A 22,146-nucleotide genomic window follows, 5' to 3' on the forward strand; every position below is an offset into this window, starting at 1 on the left:
TAGTCTTCACAGACACAGTATAGGATGCATATACCACAGAGTTGATGAAAGAATTGGCTTTCTGCTTATAACTCATTTTGGGAATTAAACCACACTAACAACAATACTTGGATATTTCCAAAAATTAATATCGCCAGGCACAATGATTGTACAAGGTATCATAGACTAGAGAGTGATCAGAATTTTTAATTAGATTATTCTAAGATGTGGATTGGTACTTGAACTGGAGAAGGATCCAGAAAGCCTGTTGTGGTCACTCTGTTGGGACAACATTACTGGCCCATCCTTCTGAAGGCCTCAGACATTCAGTTCTTCCATGGAAAATGCAGTCCAGAGAACTGGGTATCTTATTGTAATGATGCAAGTTCTGGAAACCAGTAGTTCACACCAGTGTAAAGGGAAACTGGGAACTTCTGCCAGTGAGAGTCACTCGGGTGTACACTGCTCTACCTGTCCTCTCCTTAGAAGGAACACTATGACGAAGAAGACCTCTTTGCTTTTAAGTCCTTTTTAAACATTGATACTTCAATCAGAACATGGATCTGACTTGTTTTAGGTGATAATTCAAGTACAAAGTCACCTTAGTAGTTTCTGGGTTGGATCTGTTAACAATTTTAAACTTTTATAGTTGGTGTTTTATACTCTGATAAATTAGATTGGCCATATATAGTACTGCCTGAGTTTGGATATTAAAATTAAAATTATTTTGTATTGCAAAACAGGCTTCCACTGGGAAAGTTTCCCAGTAATTGTTTCCTCCTGTGTGTAGGCACTGATTCATTAAGTCAAGGATGGTCAACCCTGACTTTAAGCTGGTGGGAATGGAGTTAAAAACATCTTAGCTATGACTTCTTTTCCACCCAAAAAGCAAATAAAAATTATAGCCAAGTGAACTAAACATATCATCAGGCATAAAATCCCTTTTTGTCATAATAATTTTAAAAATTTATTCACCAAGAGAGTAGAGCACAGCAGTAACATAATTTAATATTTTTATTTGGTTTTTACCCAGAGATACTGTGCATAGTTTGCTTTGATTCACAGAGCCATGACTTTTAGCGATCATTTATCATGAAGTCAATATATGTGTATCAGGTTTGTATAAAATAAAATATACCGAAACAATTAGATGTTCATAGGAAAAGAATAGAAAATAGGTTCTCCCCTATCAAGAACATTTGTTAAAAATCAGTAGTAGAGCCCCTTAGGGCATGGTGGCGCACCCCTTTAATCCCAGCACTCTGGAGACAGAGACAGGTGAATCTCTGTGAGATGGAGGGCAGCCTGGTCTACATAGTGAATCTGAGGCCAGCTGGGGCTACATGGAAATCCTGTCTCAAGAAACAAAAATGAACAAACAAATAAACAAAAATCAACAGTAGGCCCACCCCTAACTGAGGAGCTTTGGGCAGTTGGCGTCTCAGGAGGAGACAGTCAGTTTTCTTTCAGGAGGATAGCCCCAACCCAGGAGCACATGCACAGCACAGGTTGAAGCCCATGGGTTATTAAAAAAAAAAAAGAGGACACAAAATTGGGGGGCAGTAGGGAGAGGAAGTGGATCCAGGAAAACTTAGAGGGACGAGTTGAGGGTGAATGTGATCAAAATACTTCTATGAAATTCTCAAAGAATTAATAAATATATACCTTTTAAAATATTTTAGTATTTTTATTTTATGTGTATGTGTGTATTGCCTGCATGTATGGGAGTGCACCCATGTCGTGCAATGCCTGTAGAGGTCAGAAGAGGGAGTCAGATCCCTTAGAACTGGAGTAACGGACAGTTTGTTAGCTGCCATATGGGTGCTGGGATTCAAACCCGGGTCTTCTGCAAGAACAGTGTTCTTAACCACTGAACCATCTCTCCAGCCCATAAATATATTTTTTAAAATCAGTAAGAGTTGAACAAATAAGACATTAAAACAGAAGTGAGCCTTCCTTATTTTATCTAATCTAAAATATTAGATTATAATAAATATTAGATTTATCTAAATATAATCTAAAATATTAGATTATAATAAATATTTTTGTGCAGCCAATTGTTTTGTTCAATTAATATACACTAATAAAAATGCCTGAAAAGTATCTGCATTTACCCAGAAAAAAAATTGGTTCATTTTCCTACCCTGAGGCTCAGCTTCTCTCTGTTCCCATTTGTTCTTGTTTGGTGGGTAATGTGATCACTAGGTTGTACTGTGAGTCCAGTGATCCCGTCTAAGTATATCTCTCACTGTTTAATCCAAGATTGGAAATGCTTACTGAACAGAAAGTTTCATCATCTAAATGAGCCCTGCGTGGGCGACGATGCAGCCTTCACCATCTCCTCCAAGAGGTTATTTCTTATCTATCAGTGAGATTCCTTCACCACAGGAGCCTGGATCCTTTGACAGTCCATTCATCATCAACAGGCAGAAGAATGGGTGTAGGTGTGCCATCCTGGGGCAATTGAGTCAGTTTCACTGGAGAAAATTAGATTGTCCATATTTAACACTGATGGAGCAAGGTTAGAACACTCATTACACCTTCAAGGATGATTTCTGATACTTATGAACTTAACTAACACAGAAAATGCTACCATTTCATATATATAATCTCCATTCTTCGAAATTTTATATTCCCAAATTTGTTTCTTTATTTGACTGAGATTAGGAAAGATGCAGTAGTGCTAAAATTGGAAAATTATAGGCCTACCACTTTTGACTCTTAAACACCCCCAGGGTAGTATTTTTATACCTGTTTCCAGTAGCACAACTTCTCCAGCCTTTAGGATGGAGTGGTTCCACAGAGGGGATCAGATCCAAAGACATACACACAGGTCATGAAGCCTTTTGCTCCCTGCTCAGCCTGATTGACACTGGGAAAGCCGTTGGGGGCAGATATGAAGGGTCTGCCGTCCTCCTGACAGCAAAGTAGAACAGCAAAGTGAGTTAAGTAGGATCGTATGGTGTTGCGTCTTCTGAGAAGCTTCAAGGGCTCTTAGGGTGGCTCCCTAAAGGTAGACCTGGAGAAGGCGAGGCAAGTTAAAGAGACCCCTTGAGAAGGCTTTCTAAAGAGAGGGGTAGGGGAGAAGACACCCGGAAACTGGGGGAGGCCAAGCAGAGGTGCCGCAGGAAACCAAGGTAGGGTTGTCACCTGGAGCCCACGCAGATCATACTTCAGAGAACTCCTGGCAGACTGAGTAAGAAAGACCGTCATTCCCATATGCCACGGTGAAAGGCTACCTTCAGAAGAATGAACTTCCTGGGATTTGGGGCTTTCAGGTTCCAGCAGCCTGAGGGCAGCCCTCTGTGAGCAGGTAGGCAGCACGTTGGAAACTGCAGAACAAACATGGCGAAGGGATGATAAGAGTGAGCTCTGGGCATCCACCGAGGGACCCAGGAAACCATTTATACACTGGTTTTATGGTATTTGAAGCCCACACATAACCCTGTGAGACAGAAATACGAGTTCCAGACCTGCCTGTGCTACAGGGTGAGTTCAAAGTCAGCCTGTGTCGTTTAGAGAGACTCTGCCTCAAAAAGTTTGACAGTAGCACAATGATAGAGTGCATTCAAGACATACAAGAAGCCCTTGGATCAGCCTTCCAATTCCACACCAACAAACAAACAATAAAACGAAGCTAACTCCCCTTCTCCCTTCCCCTCATTTCCTGAAGACACTAAGTTGTTGAACACTGGAAAAACTCTGAAATAAGCTTACCTGGTGAATTTCCCTTTGCAAGGCTCATTCTCATGTTCTGGTTATTAAGGGATGTCTAGGGAAGAGTGTGAGATGCTCCCGAGATGTGGGGGTAGAACTTCAACACATTTCTAAGCTTCTAAACTACATTTTCTTATCAGAATTTTACAGAGAGCCTGAATTCTAACAATGTTTTCTGTTCCATGACAGAAAACACACCATCTCAGGACACTTGCAAGTGTGGGACAGAGGCTCGATACTATCATGTGTTTGTATCTCTATACATTATGTTTATGTGTTTTGCAAAGTCTGTATTCTAAAGCTTCAGAGCATTTCATTGAATACCTTTCTTCATGTTTTACCCAGTTTTTGATGCAAATTTCTCCATGTTGTGGATTCATAGAAACGGAGAGCTGTCAGTCACATGGCCCATCTTCAGATGTATTTTATGAACTGAATTTGTTGTGTGCTAAACATTGTGCAATGACTTAAAAGGGAAACATATTCATCTGTTGATTTTTACTTTTGATTTTTTATCATTTTGGTAATTAAGTTAAATGTTTCTTTTTTTTAATTTTAGTTACACATGGAATATTCCAGTTAAATGGAGTGAAAATGTTTCAAATACCGTAATCTACAATAGGTCAGAAAAGGAAGGTAAATGTTATTAACTGATTTATTTCTTCTTTGAATTGATGTACTTCATTAAACTAATATAAACATAATGAAGCAACAATGGGGCCAAAACTTGTAAATTTCAGCAACAGTGATTATTTATCAATGATTCTAAATTTCATCTACAATGAGAATTTTTCTACCTTGAGATATTCTTTGTAATGACTTAGTATGACTGACATAGTAATAAATAGCTGTATCCAAAGGAGTTTTACTTAATCATTGAAAAGTAAAAGTATGTTTCCTTCCTTCCTTCTTTCCTTGTCTCCTGCCTCCCTCCCTCCCCCTCCCCCTTCCTCCCTCCAGCTCTCCCTCCCTCACCCCTCCCTCCTTCCTTGCCTCACCCTGTCCCTCTGCTCATCCTTCCCTTCTCCCTCATTCTTTTCTTTATATCAAATAAGTAAGCCATTGAATTTTTTAAAACATTATATGAATGGCCTGGGTTTTTAATGTTCTCTTTTAATTAGAACAATCAACTTGAAATATATTTCTTGTTCTCTCTCCATTGATTTTTCTTTCTTTCCTTATTTGAAAGGACACAGAGTTATATAAAAACAAGGAGCTATTGTTGCAGGGTTCCAAATTACTGATTATATTATAGGAGGTTTAGAATCAATGCTAGGAGAATCTAGCTTTTTGTACTTTTACCATTGCATCTGTTTTGTGTTCCAAAACATTTTTTATCAAGACAGACTGGACTGTTCACCCTGCCCCATGGAGCTGTGGTCTCAGTACCACATTGGCCCTAGTTTTTCCTCAGGGCTTCTTCAGCTCAAAGCAAACTACTTTGCTTCCCTCTGCAAAATACCAAAAATAGTATGTCTGATTTCACCTAGCAAGCTAATTTTTACCATTTCTAGTATTTTTTAATTTACCCACTCATTTTGGCTATGAAAAATTGAATCCAGGGCATATAAAATACATTCTGTGCCATTGAGCTGCATTTCCAGTCCCACAATTCATCCATTTAAAGTGAATCACTTGCGGATGTAGCACAGCTTATGGAGTACTTGCCTAGCATGCATGAAACCCTGGGGCCAATCCCCAGCAACACATATAGCCAGGGATGTTGGTAAACACCTGTAGTCTCAGCACTCAGGAGACAGAAGCAGGAAGACCACGTGTTCAGTTCGGTGTTATCATCAGACACATTGTGAGTTCAAGGGCAGTTTGCAATTGTGGACTGCTTAGACTACATGAAACTCTGCCTCAAAAAAAAAAAAAAAAGATTTAAGTCAGGACATGATGGTGCATGATTTTAATGCCAGCACTTGGGAAGTAGAGGGAAGCAGATCTCTATGAATTCAAGGTCAGGCAGGTCTGCATATTAAGTTCCAGCCAGGGATACACAGTAAGACCCTATCTCTAAATAAGTAAATAATAAATAAATATAAATTTAACTGCATCATCCAATTCTTCTTATAGGTATATGAAATGATCACTGGTCACTTCAGAAAGGGGCTCATAGTTTTAGCTGTTACCCTGCTCTCCTGCAGACCCGGCCCCTAAGCAACCACGAACCCTATGTACTTGCCTATCTGTGAACGAACCCTACGCCACTGTAGACTTGCCTGTCTTGAGAAATGATATAATGGTGTTTTATGACTGTCTCTTTACAACTAACTTGAGTTTTCCAAGGTCTACCCATGTTGTGGCATGTGCCAGTCCTTCATTCCTTTCCATAAAGGAAATACATTTACACGGACGTATCAGCTTTACTTCACCTACCCATCAGGTGGCAGGTATTTGAATCACGTTAGCCCTGCACAGTGCTGCTCTAATCACTTGTGTGCTGGTTCTTCTGTGTCCCTAGGGATTTTTTCATCGTTGCTGTTTCTTTTTTTCTCTTTAACTTTTGTTATAAACTTTCCTGTGACTTTTAGTTCTACTGTCAACTCTCCCATATTTGCTAGTATGAAGTAGATTCATCTTCAAGTCTGTTCCTGACGGAGACTGCAATCGCAGGAAAACTTCCCCTTCATCATTTACGCTAATCGTTATGACACTGTGGCCAGCAATTCTGAATCCTTCCAGAAATCCGAGGTCAATACCTTTACATCTTAGTCTTAGTCATGTTTACGCTGTGTTGGGGCTCTAGGCTGTATGTCTTATGGTCTGTCTTCTGACCATTTTCCTACTTAGAAGCACATTTGCCAAAAGAAAATGAAGACATTCAAAAGAGCGTGTGAGAGAGACGTGAAATGTTACGCAGCGCTGGTACAAGACTCAATAGGAAGCTTAGGATTTCAGTGAAATCACTTATCATCCCCACTGGTCACCATGTTTAATGAGAGAAGACTTATCAAGGCAGCAGCTCGATTTGCCGTTTACAGATTTAAACACAAGAATAACCCACTCACCCTAACCCAGTTTATTTGGCATTTTCATGGAACAAGGATTCCATACAAGTGAATCTTCTAGATAATAAAAGTTTACTCAAGTAGTTCATAAAAAGTTTCAAGAGTTCAGAATAAGTATTCTTCCAATATTTGTTATGTGATTGCTAGATAGAAATTTGTAATACTCAATTTAGTCCTTGATCTGTTCTTTCAAGTAAGTTGTTTTGTTTTTGAAACAGAGTCTCATATAGGCCAGACTGGCCACTAGCTCATTGTGTGGTCAGGACGACCTTGAATTTCTCATCCTCCTTTTCTCATCCTCCTAATCCCTTCTGTGTGGGATTACAGGCCTGAGCTACCACATCTGGTTTATGCAGTGCTAGGGATCGAATCCATGGCTTTTTGTATGTGAGGCGGGTACTCTACTAATGAGCTACAGTCCCACCCAGCTCAAGCAAATATTTGTTAAAAGTAATCTGGGGGCAGTCATGGGACTACAAGAAGGGGATGATGTACAGCCCTTCCTTTCACATAGCTTGCCCTCTAGGGTGGGTCAGCAGGCAGACCATTATCAACAAGGCTGTCAGACAAGGCAGGTGATGAAGGCAGATGGCAAAGGGCACCCACAGGACAAGCGCCAGCCAGATTTGGGGGTCCAGAAAAGGTTGCTATGGAAAGAAACATGTAGATCCAAAATCTCAGAGGCTAACTAGAGTTTGAAGGTGACAGGATTGGCCAAGTAGAGAGGAGACTTGTGCCACAGACGGGGAGTGTAGTGTGACAGCCAGTGAGAAAGGAGGGCACTCTTCTGCTCCTTTGTAACCCTCAGACAGCACATTACCGTGGTGTTTGTGTAACTATTGACTTATCTGTCTCTCTTACCTATGGAATATTCTTTGGGGAAATAAGCATATTTCTGGTTGTTGTTGCTATTCCATTTCTCTAGCAGGTACTAACTATTAGTAGGCATTCATTTAATTATTTATTAATAATAAATAATAATAATTCATTTAATTATTTATTAAATGAATGAGTGACTGAATAAATGAATGGAGTAAGAGGCTCAGATATGCAACAGAACTATGATGACGAACCTACCTTTGATCTGAAACTTCAGAATCATGACTGGTCATTTGTCCAGAAACAAACTAGACAGCTCTTCCTACTTCAAAGTGCCTGCTCCATTTTTAGGCCATGCTGTAAGTTCCTGTTTCCTGTTGGAGGACATCTTCAGCTCAGAGCAGATGACGAACATGTCCTGAGTATGCTGGATGGGCAACCAGCTCATGTTGCCTGCCCTGTCTTCCTGCTCTTGGCCCTTTGATGATTCATCAGTTAGGAATGTCCCAGGCAATAATGGGACTTCCGGGACTTTTTTATTTACACATCTATTGTACATGATATTTTATGTAGTTGAAAAAATTAAGTATGCCATTTCTGACATACTTTTCCTTATATAGTTTCTGCTTCCAGTCTTACCAGTCTTTGTTGCTGGTATTATTACTTAGTACTCTAATCAAAGCCATTATTCTTAAAGCATTATTTGCTTTCTTTTCTTTGAAGATACACAGTGAATGTCATATTTCTTGCCCCTCATCTAGCATCAACAAGTGCGAGGCACACTGTAAGAGTCTGGGAGGTCCTTGCTTGCTGGAGGCTTATCTGCCACAGACCGCCCTTCCTAGAAGTTGCTTGTGTGTGTGTGTTTCAGGTATCTCTTCTTTAACGACAATGCGTCTACATCGAGTAGTAGCCCACCTTTCTGCTTCAGTTTGCTGATTTCCACCTTTAGAAAGACTGAAGGCTATCATAGGACAGTCTTGCTAAAAATATGGTATTTCCAAATAGGCATTACTAAGGGTATGGGGTCTGGGAGAGGGTCTAAGAACTAGGACAGGTATAGACTTGAGGATGATGGTTCTTACAACTTTTATGTTATGACTGTGAGTAGTTTATGTGACCAGATTTCTAGTATCATAGAAATAGAATTTACTAAAAAAATTTAAAATAGGTATCTTTACCTATTTACTACCAAACTAATGCTGAGTACATATTTTTATGAGTCTTCAAGAAAGGAAGGACTTTCTCTGTGTTTTCAAGCTAAGTCTTGTGCAGTGTACAAACTCAGTTATGCTGGTTTAGAATCCCAGTTTGTCAGCTCAGCCATGGTCAACCAAGTCTTAGAAGATTTATTCACCTAAACCAAACATACAAGAGATTGGGCAAGAATGCTAATTTGTTGATTCATACAGATAAAGTATACTGTCCTAATGAACCAGCATACTTAGGTCCACTAATTAGGTATCTCTTCCCAGGAAGAAAGTTTGCTTAGTAAGGATTAGGGGAGTGTTAAGAGAGATCAATCATTTTAAAGATGTCATCACACTGTGAAACTGATACAATGCATTGTCCAGGTGAGTCTAATTATTATGCTTAGACACTATCAATAGCGGCTTGATGCAATAAAAATTCCTTGTTTCTTCAGTAGTCAAAAGGAGGTGTTCCTGCCTCATAACAGCCACCAAATAGCAGCTCAAAATTCTATCTTCTTCCTTTGTGTATTTCCAATACAACACAGATGTTGGGATCATTTAATGGGTCTTTTGCAAATGGGCGCAGACAGGAAGATAATAGAGGGACCAGGCCTAGCAGTGCATCACTTCTGTTATTCCTGCACACATTTCCTGTCCAGCTCTCAATCATATGCTGCTACTTAGCTATGAGAGAGGTTCATATGTGTAGTCTAGCTCTTACCCAGCAAAAGGGAACAGTAAAGTGGATTTACTGTTGGAAACAAAGAACAGACCTCTGCTCTCTACAGTGCCAGACCTGCCAAAAGGTGAGGAGCACATGCTGCCTCAGGCGAGCACCTGCCCCACCAGGGCAGACTGGAGACACACCAGCAGATCTTTGCTACCAGCTCTCCTCTGCACTTACTCTTCCTTCCAAATCAGCACAAAGGAAAGTCCTTCCTCATGATAAGCAGGTTGCATTTGCCCAGACTCCTGTTCCTTGAGTATTGCATATTAGCTGTAGCAGGAGATGAGGCTGAGGAAGGAGGATTGGATATTCAAGGTGAGCCTGGAGGATATAGCAAGATCCAGGTCAGCCTGGGCCATATAACATAACCTTGCTCAAAAGCAAAAGGACAAACAAAACCAACTTTCTCTGCAAGTAGATTCTCTGTGTCACTTGCTAAGGTCTGGGAGAAACTCTATAATTACAATTCATACAAATATGAATTACGTCTTCCTTCCCTGCCTGCCTCCCTCCCTCCCTCCCTCCTTCCTTCCCTCCCTCCCTCTCTTTCTTTCTCTCATCAGGATCTCACTAGGTTACCCAGACTAGCCTTCAACTCATGATCCTCCTGCCCTAGTCCCTAAAGTAGCTGGGATTACATGTCCATTCTCAAACCCAACTCAAAATTTTGAAAACATTACCACAAATCCACTTTACAGTAGACCAGGCTAAATTTCAGAGAGCAAATGTTTTAATTTTTAAAAATTTTATTATGTATGTGGTGTATGCCTCTGTGTGTGTGCACTCGGGTGCTCACCCACGTGTATGAGTGTGGAGGCCTCACTGAACCAGGAGCTCACTTTTTCCGCTAGGCTGCTGAGCTGTCGAGCCCTGGGGATCCCTGTTCTTACCCTCCCAGTGCGGGGTTACAGGCGTGTGGTAAGAGCATTATGTGGCCATTGCACCTACATTTCCAAATCTGTAAAAATGAAGTTCCAGAGTGTTAACAATATAATTTCAAGTGACAAAGGATTACTAATCACTGAGTAAGCAGGACGTTTTGTGTTTGCTTGGGTGTGGAGAGGGAAGACACCCACACATATACAAAGAGAAAAGCAGAGTGAGCCCTCATAGATAGTTTCTATTTCTTCTGTATCTTTCTCTGTTCTGCTTTGTTTGAGACAGTTCTCCTTCTGTAGCTCAGATCAGCCTTGACCTTGCAGCAGTCCCACCTCACCTCCGGGTGCTGGAGTTTCAGTACGGACATGGACCACCATGGCAGACATTCTTTATGCTTATTTTCTTAGTGTTCCGTATAGAACATGTGTTTGTGTTGCAATCATAAAAAAAAATCAAAACTGAATGTACACCCCTAGAATCCAGTGTGCATCTGTGGGTCTCCAGGAGCAGGCGTCCTTGGTTGAGTCCTGCTTGCTTCACTATGTAGTGGGACAGCCTGACAGTTTGCTGCTGACAACTGTTCTGAAAGCAACATGAACTTGGAAAGTTCTTAACTACTGACTTCCTGTATCTCAGCTTCCTCATCTATAAAGTGAGAAAAATCACAGCAACTTTAGACAGGCTTAACTGGGGACATATAAAGCACGGTAAATTACTGCAGTATTTAGATGGACTGCCAGGAACCGCTCCATGTTATTTATATTTGCGTCTCTATTTATAGAACTGTCAGCCTATCTTCTTTCATAATAATGGGGATAGCTACCATCTGTTGGTCACATAATACCTAACGATGCAATACCCCCCCCCCAACCTACGTTATCTTAATTTAATCTTCACAATAGCTCAGAGAGGAATTTTTCTCCCGTTTTCCTCCTGGTGAGCTGGGACACAGAGAGGTCAAGTGATTTGGCCAAGGTTACACAGCTAGTCTGTCTCACAGAAAGATTTTATCCCAGGTCTGTCAAACATAGCAGTTTCTGTTCTTTCTTAGTAACATATGGCTTTACGCTTAGCAAGAGACTCTCCTGACACAAACATTCAAAGTGTGAGGTTGCCAAAAGATTAGCTTCTTTTCAACAACTTCTCCATGGGCGAATGACAAAAGAGATTAATACTACGAGAGTGAGGTAATGGTTTATAATTTGTCAAGTACCTGCTCTGAAGTTCCTGAGGAAACTTACTGTCTCGTTGAAGAACTTACTCATCTATTATGAAAAACTACCGTGTCCTGGATATTTTCCAGACCTTGCAAATACTTCCCAAATTTAAATCATCTTTCCTCCCAAATTCACCTTCCTCCACTCGCTAACGGCAACATCATTACTCAACCCATGGTGGAGTCTTTACCCTTCCTCTGGCCCGAGGGAGGGTCCCACTGCTTTTACCTGGAGCATGTCTCTTGAACATCTCAGCTCCCTTCTGTTCGCTGGTCCTTTCTTGCCCTGGATGATTACAGTGGATTCTAAATTAGTCTTCTTGCTTCTAGAATCTCATTCCAAACATCTCGCATGTCGCTGTTAAAATTATCTTTCTAGAAAGCAGACGTGAGCATGTTATTTCCCTGAACAGCCTTTGCTGTGTTCTCATCCTTCAGAAGAAGAACTCTTGCACGTGGCTCGCGGCTCTCAAGCTGCAGCCCACGGCTGTCACACTGCAGCCCCGCCTTCGTTAGCGGCCTCCACTGCCCTTTTTTAGTATCACTCCCTACATTGTCACTCTATTCAACTCCTTGAAGTCTCTCAGGTATTCTAAGTTCCCACACTGCTATTTAAATTGCATATTGTCCATGCAAACAAAATGTATATTAATGAAAGAGTGCCGGGGTAACCCTGGCAAATATTTGCCATGTTGGAGCACAGCCATTATTTTTAGTGTGTATGCTTTGCCTAAAATATGTCTCTGTTCCTTCAGTATTGAGCCTCTAAAAGCTCCATACCAGAACCTATGAATATGCTGGGTGACACTTTAGGAAGAACGTTAACTTGGTAACTCTGTTGACACAAAAACACATTAATATAGTCTAAACCGAAAAGAGGAAATAGATGATCTTACAACAAATAAAATAAAATGAGAAGAGCAAATTAAATGGGTTGTGAAATAAAGTTGCATGTGGATTCCAAGTCTATTGTGGGCCTTCTTGACATTTTAAAAGCACCACTGATCCCCACATTATTATTCTGCTTAGCCATATTTATTTCCACTGGTTGCAATGCCAATTTATTTTGTGCTGGGGACTCAACCCAGAGCCTTGTTCCTGCTAGGCAAGTACCCTACCATGGACCCACATCTCCAGCCCTTTTAAAAATTTTATTTGAGGGTCTCGGTAAGTTGCTCAGTCTGGCGTTGAACTCATTGTAGTCCAGGCAGGCCTTTAACTTGCAATCCTCCTGCCTCAGCCTCCTGAGCAGCTGGAATTACAAGCCTATACCAGCAGGCCCGACATCAGTAATGATTTTGATAAAGTATTCTTCTAAATGTTTGCATCTTAGCCCCTCCCCATGCTGGCCCCATGCAGATGCTTTATGCCATTAATCCATTACAATCAGGAATATGCCGATTCCCCCCAGAAGGCTTGGACCTCTCATCTTTAGGCACTGTTTTCTTTCATTGAAGGATGACCAGCATAGTTATTGCAGGCATTTGTGAGCATCTGTCAGCGAGGAATGCAAGTCACAAATGGCCGGATGCTTGTTGACATTACTTACTCTTTTTCAGCTTACTTACTCTAGTGACATTCTAAAGTTAGGCAGATAAATAAGAATTAGGCTTTGGGGCTTTGAATCCAAATCAAACTTGACTCCTTGAGCTAATATTTCTTTTCTTTTTTCTTTTTGCCCTCTGGGTCTAATTTCTTTGTGTTTACACTGTATGCAAACATGTTTCTCATTAGTGTTTATTTACTACCACAGGAATCACTTTGAACTCTAATCCTAGTGGAAATGCTTTTCTCAAAATAAACCCAGATCATATTGGGTTTTATCGTGTAAATTATGAAGCATCAACTTGGGGCTGGATAGCTGAAAATCTCTCTTCAAATCACAAGGTAAGAGACACCAGTGGTTATGAATTGTTTCATTTTTGCCCTAAGAACAGCATCTGACTGATAATAACTTTTTTCCACGCCCCTTGCCTTGACAGTCATGCTTTTGCCTCTTTTCCTTCCTCTTCCCAGGACTTTTCCTCTGCTGACCGTGCAAGTTTTATCGATGATGCATTTGCCTTGGCAAGGTATGTTTTGAAATGAGATTAGGTCACTTAAAATACCGGGAGTTTCCCCATAGATCTGTTAGAAATGAATTACAACTACTTTAAAGTATCAAATGTTTTTAATTGAAAACATACAAAGTTTGAGCATTATTGGTTTTTGTTAGTAGTGTTTGTTTGTTTTTGGCAAATGTTTTAAAAATGTATGTGATCCTCATAGCCAAAATGTTGATATTGGCTGTTCACATACATAGAGAAAGCCCACCTGTCCTATTGGCATGAAGCATCATTGGTTCTATATCATCTGGCCCCTTGAGTGATATCCTAAAATGATCAAAAGTGTACCTTGGGCTAGGGAAGATAGCTCAGTGGGTAAAGGTGCTTTCTGCTAAGCCCGAGGCCCTGATTTCAGTCCCCAGGACCCACATAGTGGGAATAAAGAACCAATTCCCACCCTTGTCCTCTGACCTCCACATTGGCACAGCAGCCTGCCCTTCTTCCCCTGAAGAAAAAGAAAGAAAATATAAACAAAAAATTTTGAACATGTACCTCCATAATTTGGTTTCATACTGATATTGTGTTTCAGTTTGGTGAGCCCAAGCTCACTCTGAGATGTGTTTGGTTAGAATTGTCTGTTTTTGTTCAGGTCACTGGGACAAGAAGAGTGAGCCATGGATTTAAGATACTGTTTAGAAAATTTGCCCTTTTTGTGACCTGATAGTGACCTGAATTTAGAAACAGATAATCAACCTGGATTGAGGGACAGAGTGACTACAGTACCTCCTGACTTTTTTTCAGGCTGCCTAATACTATTAATTCAACAAGTATTTATGACGTTTCTGACACTTTGCAAGGAGCAGCAATGGGGCTGATTTGATTTCTATGGCTTTCAGTAGCTTTGTTCTAAATAGGAGAATAGATACCACTTCCTTAGGAAGCCTCTCATGGGCTCTGTCATGATCTGGGTTGGGTGTCACTCATCTTTTCCCATGATATTATATTATCATTGCTCATTAGTTGTCTGTCCTGCCCATCCCTTCATGAGAATAGACATCCAAATCTTAACTGCATGTGGCTGTTAAATTATGCCATAAATACTAGCCAAGGGAATTGATGGCTGGTTGGATAGCATCACAGGCAGAAGCATTTTATATGCATTTCTAGACAATAACTAGAAGTCAGAAACCTCTACATTTTCAAAGGAAGAATTCTAGAATTTTGGATCTGATTAAAATCCTGGTTTCTTATAAATTTGAGTAAGTCTCTGAGCCTCTGTCTGGATCAGTTTCCTTGTGGAAAAATGGAGATGACCCTTGTAAGAAATAAATGAGAAAATAGACTTATAGAACCTGAATAATTATCTGACTTGTAACAAGTGCTGGACACTTGTAACGTGACCAGGATGCACCTACCATTGATTATCAACAGCAAAGACACATTTTCAAAAGCTCTTCTGAGTTTGTAACTTAGGTTCCCTTTGTAGATAATATGGAGTATAATTCTCATTATTGAATTTTCAGATTTAGGTTTCCAGATATGTCATCGATTATTTAGCTTGTTCCAAACACGAGAAAAGTACTGAGAACAGGTATCTTGGCCTTAGGTCTCTCATGGCTTGTCTGGGTTGGCTGTTCCTCTTATGTACCTCATCTTTTCCCACAGTAGTATACTACAATACTATAGTAATATGCTACAGTATATTGCTGTATCCTGTTGGTTCACTTCATATGCATTCGGTGTCTCCTATGTGCCGGGCACTGTGTATGCCCTGAAAAATTAAGTGGAGAAAGAGGATGGTCATTATATAGAGTAATACATAACAGAAGCATTTAGTTTTTTTCTGAATTTTTTCCAGATGCACCACACATCATAACCTTTCCAAAGACCCAGCTTTTCCTATTGCTTTGTTAACATTGCAGTTCCTCCCCTCTCTTCTCTGTGCATTTTAATATACAAAATTCTATTATTTAAGGGCTCCAAGTTGGACTCTCAGTCTGTAAGTGGAAGTTGTTTGAATAAAGAAAATTCTCAACCAAAGGTCTGGCCTTCAAAACTCCTGTTAGCCTGCGGATTCAATAGATGGAGCTTGAGACCCAAGGCTGGGTAGTTCTGTCTTGGGTAGAGTTCCCTGGAAGCAAACACTGAAGTGCAGGCTTGTCAGGGGGGTTGGAGGCCTTAGCGGGGGATGTAGGTTGAAGTGCATGGAATAGGAAGAAAAGCTATGTAAGACGTGCTGTCGCCTGTACAGCCCTTGACAGATTCCCCCAGGAAGCTTTAAATTCTACCAAGGATTGGGTCCAACTTGAGGAAAACTGGTTGGCCTTTTGTATTTCTGAATCAGGCAATCCATTGACAAGGTTGAGTACTGTGTAACCTCTGGAACAAGATGGTTGTATTTGGCCAAGGGCTATCTTCTGGAGAAGGCAGCCTCCAGGACCAAATGAGGGGCCTGGGTCAGGGCCCACAGATGCCTTTGTTCCAAAACCATTTCTTAACATGTGGACTCCACAGCATTGCGAGGAAATTGAAAAAGAAATGCAAATCCTTGGGGCCCTACCAAGAAACTCAATCAGGAATTCTGAGAGTAGTTTCTAGAATGGTATTACCAAACTTTGCAAGTATTGTTGCTGTGTGCTCAACTTTGAGAAATCTAGTTCTAAATGATACCCTCCACTTCTCATGTCCCATTCAGTGAGTAGGAGCCATTTTGGGCAAAGAAAACCTCCCAGCTTAATACTTAAAACATTATCCACTTAATGTCAGCCAGAAATAATTGGTTCCTTATCAAGCATTTTGCCCCTGGCATACAAAAGTAAAACTATTATCTAACTCTGAGGTGTAGTAGAGCAAGTGTGTACCAGAGTAGTATGCTGATTTTTCAAGAGCTCAAATCCATGGTATTGAATAAGGGTGTTTGGATCCCTGAGTTTCCTTCTTCCTCTTATGCTAATTAGTTAGTCTGTATGCTGGGCTCTGGTAAGTATAGCCCAGGGTCTGACTCTTCACTTTCTGGACTTGTGCAACTCACTTGGTTTCTGATTGTGGTGGTTTGAACGTGTGTCTGCCATAGACTGCAAGTAAGTGTTCTAAGAAAATATTAATTGTACATATCGAGCTGGGAAAGTAGAGAATCATCAAAGACAGAAAACTCAATTAGGTTATAAATGTCAACTCTTAATAAAATACCCAATTTCTCCAAATTATACTTATATTAAAGGAACCTGAATATTCCCAAATTGAAGTTTTCCTAATAATTTTGAAGAGAAAGCAGTTCTCTTTAATTGGGCGTGGTGGTGCATGCCTTTAGTCCCAGTGCTTGGGAGGCAGGGGCAGGTGGATCCCTGTGAGATCCAGGCCAGCCCCGTCTATATAGGAAGTTCCAGGCCAGCTGGGGATACAGAGAGACCCTGTCCCAAAAAGACAAAGAAATTAATCCTTAAGCTTTCAAAATGCATTTTCATACAAATTAAGTTTATTCTTGGATAATTTTATACATGTATATAATACATTCTGTATACTCCCCCCCATCTCCCTTCCACCCCATCACACCCCTCCCCTCTTCCCCACAAATCTCTTTCCCACATTCATGTCCTTTCGTTTTGTGACCCACTGAGTTTAACCAGAGCTGTCTGTGTGACCATGGGTTTGGAACTGTCCTTTAGATCCTGGTGGCCTCACCATTGGGTACACAAATGAAGACAATGGCTCCTTCTCTCTTAGAATCCATCAATGTCCAGTTTGGCAAGGAGGGTGTATTACTTTTCTGTTGCTGTGATAAAACATCCTGACCAAGGCAACTTCTAGGAAGGAAGAGTTTATTTGACTGACAGCTCCAGGGGAATGAGAGTCCATCATGGCAGGGAGGTGTAGCAGGAGGCCACTGCAGCAGAAACTGAGGGCTCACATTTCCCACGAGAGCAACCAGAAGTGGGACTAGGCTATGAACTCTCACAGCCCACCCCCGGTGATGAGCATGGCCACACCTAAAGGGTCCAAAGCCCTCCCCAAACAGGCCACCAACTGACCAAGTGTTTGAAAACATGAGGCTGTGGGGAACACTCATTTAAACCACCATACAGAGGTAGGGCCCCATGGGGCCTTCCCCCATCCTTGAGTGATTGTTGACAGGACTAATCTTGTACAAGTCAAGTGCAGTAGGTAACAAGAGCTGCTTGGAGTTGGTAGTTGCCATGGCAATGTCATGCCCAGAAAATGGCATTTCCCAACCTTTCCCCAAATCTTCCAACTCTTACATTCTTTCTGCCCCCTCTCTGCAGTGCTCATTGAGTCTTGGAGTGAGTGATATAAATATCTCATCTGGGGCTGAACTCTCAGTGGTCACTCTGAGCACCTCCAGCAGACATGAGTCTGAGGCCTTCACCGCTGTTCATGGAGTAGAGAGGTTTTTCTGGATAAGACTGAAAGTAGAGCTGGGCTGGTGGCATGAGCCTTTAATCATAGCACTTCCAGCACTTGGGAGGCACAGGTAGGCTGATCTCTGTGAGTTGGAGACCAGCCTGGTCTCCATAGCAAATTTCAAGACCCTGCCTCAAGAAAAGCACTAGAGTAGCATTTGTCTATGGGTATAAACATTTAAAATGCAAATTTTTATTTATGTGTATATCTGTGTATGTGTATGTATACCATATGTTTTGGGTTGCTTATGGAGGCCAAAAGATGGTGTTAGAGCCCCTAGAGCTGGAGTTACAGGCAGTTGTGAACTGCCCAACAGCTAGGAACTGAACACAGGTCCTTGAAAAAAGTAGTAATCATTCTTAACCACTGTATCATCTCTCCATCCACCAAAACGCGATTTGTTCTTTTTGTGTTTTGAGACAAGGTCTCCTTGTAGCCCCAACTGGCCTGAAACTCACTATGGAGACCCAACTGGCCTCAATCTCTTAGAAATCCACCTGCCTCTGCCTCCTAAATGCTGGAATTTAAGGCATGTGCCACCATACATGTCTCAAAATGTAGTTTTTTTTCTATCTAAGATTCAAATGCTATATTAAAGTTAGAAGAACCACAGGTCCCCAAGAATGTAAATTCATTCAAAGGAAAGTTGTATTCTTTAAACTTTGAAATGTCAACAGTGTATTCAAATTTTCTGAAAAAGAAAAATCCATTTTATTTAAGAAGATTCCTGGGAAATGTATAAGAAAGGAGATGTTACAGAGAAAAATGTATGCTAATTTTAACATTTAAGTACTTAGGATTCGTAAACACTGCTGTTCATGTTTCTTTGTCATAGGCAAGTATAAAAATAATTTCAAAAATACATTTGTAATTGTGCATTTGTATATATAATCAGCTTGTCATTCTAAATTTTAAAAAATTTTCATCCTTATTAATCATGTATAAAAGTGGATTATTTGCTACAGTGATTTTTCAAATGTACATCTCAATCTTCTGCTTTCCTCATTCCTACTAAATGTATAAGTATATCTTTTTTCAGTGCTCTAATATATTAATATTAGAGAAAATGTCTAATATATCTAAGCTAAACTTTTTTAAACAAATTTTTGAGACATGGTCTTCCTATAGCCCCAACAGGCCTGGAACTTGCTAAGTAGACCAGACTGGCCTCGATCTCACAGAGCTTCTCTTGCTTCTGCTTCCTGAGTACTGGAATTAAAGGTGTATGCCATCATGGCCTGCTCTTTGAAATATTTTTATAATGTTTTTGTGGTACTGGGGATTGAACTCAGGGCCTCGTGGGTACTAAGCAAGTGTCCACCACCAAGCCTTTGTCCTCACTCCTGGACAAAACATTGTGGTTGTGTCTCAAAAATAAGAGTGATTTCTTGTTTGGCAGACGAGTTCTCATTAACATGAAATGTTAGGGTCATCATACTAGCACTTTCGATTGAAAATTTGGTTTTTAATTAATTGTCCTATTTGTTTTCTTTATCAGAGCTCAACTTTTGGATTATAAGACAGCTCTGAACTTGACCATGTATCTTAAGTCAGAAGAGGGATTTTTGCCATGGCAGAGAGTCATTTCAGCTTTAACCTACATCATTAGCATGTTTGAAGATGATAAAGAGCTGTACCCCAGGATGGAGGTGATCTTAATTCTCTGAGTATATCATGAATGCTTAGGGGACCCAGCTTCATAGGGAAGACGCTCTTGGGGAGCACGTCTTACCACCCAGGGAAAGAGAAAGTGCAATTATTTGACTAATCAAAGCAGACATGCTGCCTCTTCTTTTTAACTTGAAAAGCATCATATTTACACTTCAGCATATTTTGTAAAGTTGTGGATTTTAGTATTAAAATAAATATATTTTATTTAAATATATTTTATACCATTTTAAACTATAACCTAAAACCTATTTTAAATGGTTTCGTCTATTAAAATTAACTTATTCTTACCAAATATAACATTATATTTTCTTCTACTTTGGGATTTTGTTACATGCTTGTCATTCTATTTTTTAAATCATTTTATTTTATTTGAAGTATATGTTAAGTGCACTCGTGTTGTGCAATACCCAGGGCGGCAAGAAGAGGGCCTCGGATCCCCTGGAACTGGAGTTAGGGACAGGTGTTAGCTGCCATGTGGGTGCTAGAAACTGAACCTAGGTCCTCTGCAAGAGCAACCGTGGTCCTAACCACTGAGCCATCCCTCCAGCCCCAAGTTCGTTATTCTAAACACCTTTGCTTTACAATTTCTCTAGTGCTTTGTCAGGACACTTGGAATTTTAAGCAAATTCTGGATTTGGATTTCTAGCTCTTTTACCTACTAAATAAAAGACATTGGAAAACTTGATGTTTGTGAATGTACGTTTTCTCTGTCTAATAGGAACATTTTACTTGCCTGCCTGTGCTGATGGGATAGTGAGGATCTAATAATACACAAATTCTTTGTGAACCCTGAATGTCTATTATTTTTAAAAGCCATCAAAGCTTAAACAAGCATCTTAGTGTTGGAAGTGCGGAGGTGTTTTTCTACTTTATTACATAAGACTTAATAGACATTAAAAAGGGTACTCAGTTTTGTTTCCTGTCACTGTGATACAATTCAACTTAAGGGAGAAAGGGTTTACTTGGCTCACATCCCAGGTCGTAGCCCATCTGGGCAGGGAAGTCAGGGCGGCCAGCTTGGAGCAGCTGTTCCACATTACTCCAAAACTGAGCACTGACAGACAGCAATGAGTAATGCATGTTTCTACTGCTCAACTGGCTTCCTCTTAAACAATCCTGAATCCCTTGCCACAGAATGGTGCCACGTCCAGTGAGGTGGGTCTTCCCACCTCAGTTAACATCGTCAAGATAAACACCCATGGCCCAACCAGATCTAGACAGTCCCTCATTGAGACTCTCTTCCCAGGTGACTCTAAGTTCTGTCAAGTCGACAATTAAAACTGACCTTCACAGAGGTCTTACCCAAGGTTCTACAAGACATTCCAGGAGGATCTGGAATGGTTAATATGTTTAGGACTGAAGCAGAATTCAGCGTGATGAAAAGTGAGTGCACTCCTTTTCTAAGAGAAAGTCCGAAGTTCTCTTAAGTAGCAGGGCAACGACTGCAACAGGGGCTACAGGTCATAGTGAATGAGAGGCTGCTGCTAAGTAGCAAATTACTATTCATGGTATACTGTGCTTCTGTTTCAGGAATACTTCCAGGGTCAAGTGAAGCCCATTGCAGATTCTCTGGGATGGCAGGATGCTGGAAACCACATCACAAAGTATTTCTCACCTTTTAAAAGCTAATATTCAGTTAACATTTTGAGTGTTCTGAGACACTGAAAAGTGTTCAACGCCTGCCTCTGTGCTTGTTTGTTTTTTTAAGGTTACTCCGTGCCTCTGTATTAGAGTTTGCATGCAAGATGGGAGACAGAGATGCCCTGGGCAATGCTTCCAAGTTATTTGAGGACTGGCTAACTGGGACTGAAAGGTGACTCTTCATGTCGTTTCCATGTCTGGAAGACTTTAAGCTGAGAAATGAGTTGATGCATGAGCTGTCTGAAACTTCGCTTCTTCTTGCAGCGTTCCAGTGAATCTCCGGCTTCTGGTATACCGGTATGGGATGAAGAATGCCGGCAATGAGGCCGCTTGGAACCACACTCTAGAGCAGTACCAGAAAACCTCCCTTGCACAGGAGAAAGAAAAGCTGCTCTATGGATTAGCTTCAGTGAACGACATCAGTCTTTTGTCAAGGTAGATTGTTATTTATTTATGGTGCTGAATTTGAACCCACAACTTTCTTAACTGAAACTATACCCCTAGACCAAGGTAGGATTGTATTTCACTTCTGTGACCATTGCTTTATAGTTTATATATCATAGTCTTTTAAAGGAGCTGATTAATAAAACATCATTTATTTCCCCAAAAGATCCATTAAAACACTCTTTTCTATAAAAAACTGAAATATCCATGCAAGCTTAGCTTAAAGGGTGGAGGAATGTAAGCCTAGAGACCAGGTTCCTTCTTTTTCTGATCTGTCATGCTGGGAATCTCATGGCTGCCAGATCTTCACCCTGTGTTACACACAAAGACATCCAAAAGAAAGAGAAAGAACAAGAGGCAAAGAGTTTCTCCTCACCAAGTT

General features: G+C 40.7%; 1 protein-coding gene across 1 annotated transcript in view; it reads left to right on the forward strand.

Annotated features, from left to right (window-relative positions):
* Window positions 1-22,146, forward strand: part of Enpep (glutamyl aminopeptidase) — a 90,543-nt gene that overhangs the window by 54,332 nt on the left and 14,065 nt on the right. The window contains exons 11-17 of the mRNA XM_008833705.3: window positions 4,256-4,332; window positions 13,298-13,431; window positions 13,561-13,616; window positions 19,507-19,657; window positions 21,210-21,283; window positions 21,388-21,492; window positions 21,585-21,755. Coding sequence (XP_008831927.1) covers window positions 4,256-4,332; window positions 13,298-13,431; window positions 13,561-13,616; window positions 19,507-19,657; window positions 21,210-21,283; window positions 21,388-21,492; window positions 21,585-21,755 — 768 coding nt within the window. The remainder of the gene's footprint in view (window positions 1-4,255; window positions 4,333-13,297; window positions 13,432-13,560; window positions 13,617-19,506; window positions 19,658-21,209; window positions 21,284-21,387; window positions 21,493-21,584; window positions 21,756-22,146) is intronic.

This window comes from Nannospalax galili, unplaced genomic scaffold, assembly GCF_000622305.1.
Source record: "Nannospalax galili isolate Female #2095 unplaced genomic scaffold, S.galili_v1.0 scaffold216, whole genome shotgun sequence".
Lineage (NCBI taxonomy): Eukaryota > Metazoa > Chordata > Mammalia > Rodentia > Spalacidae > Nannospalax > Nannospalax galili.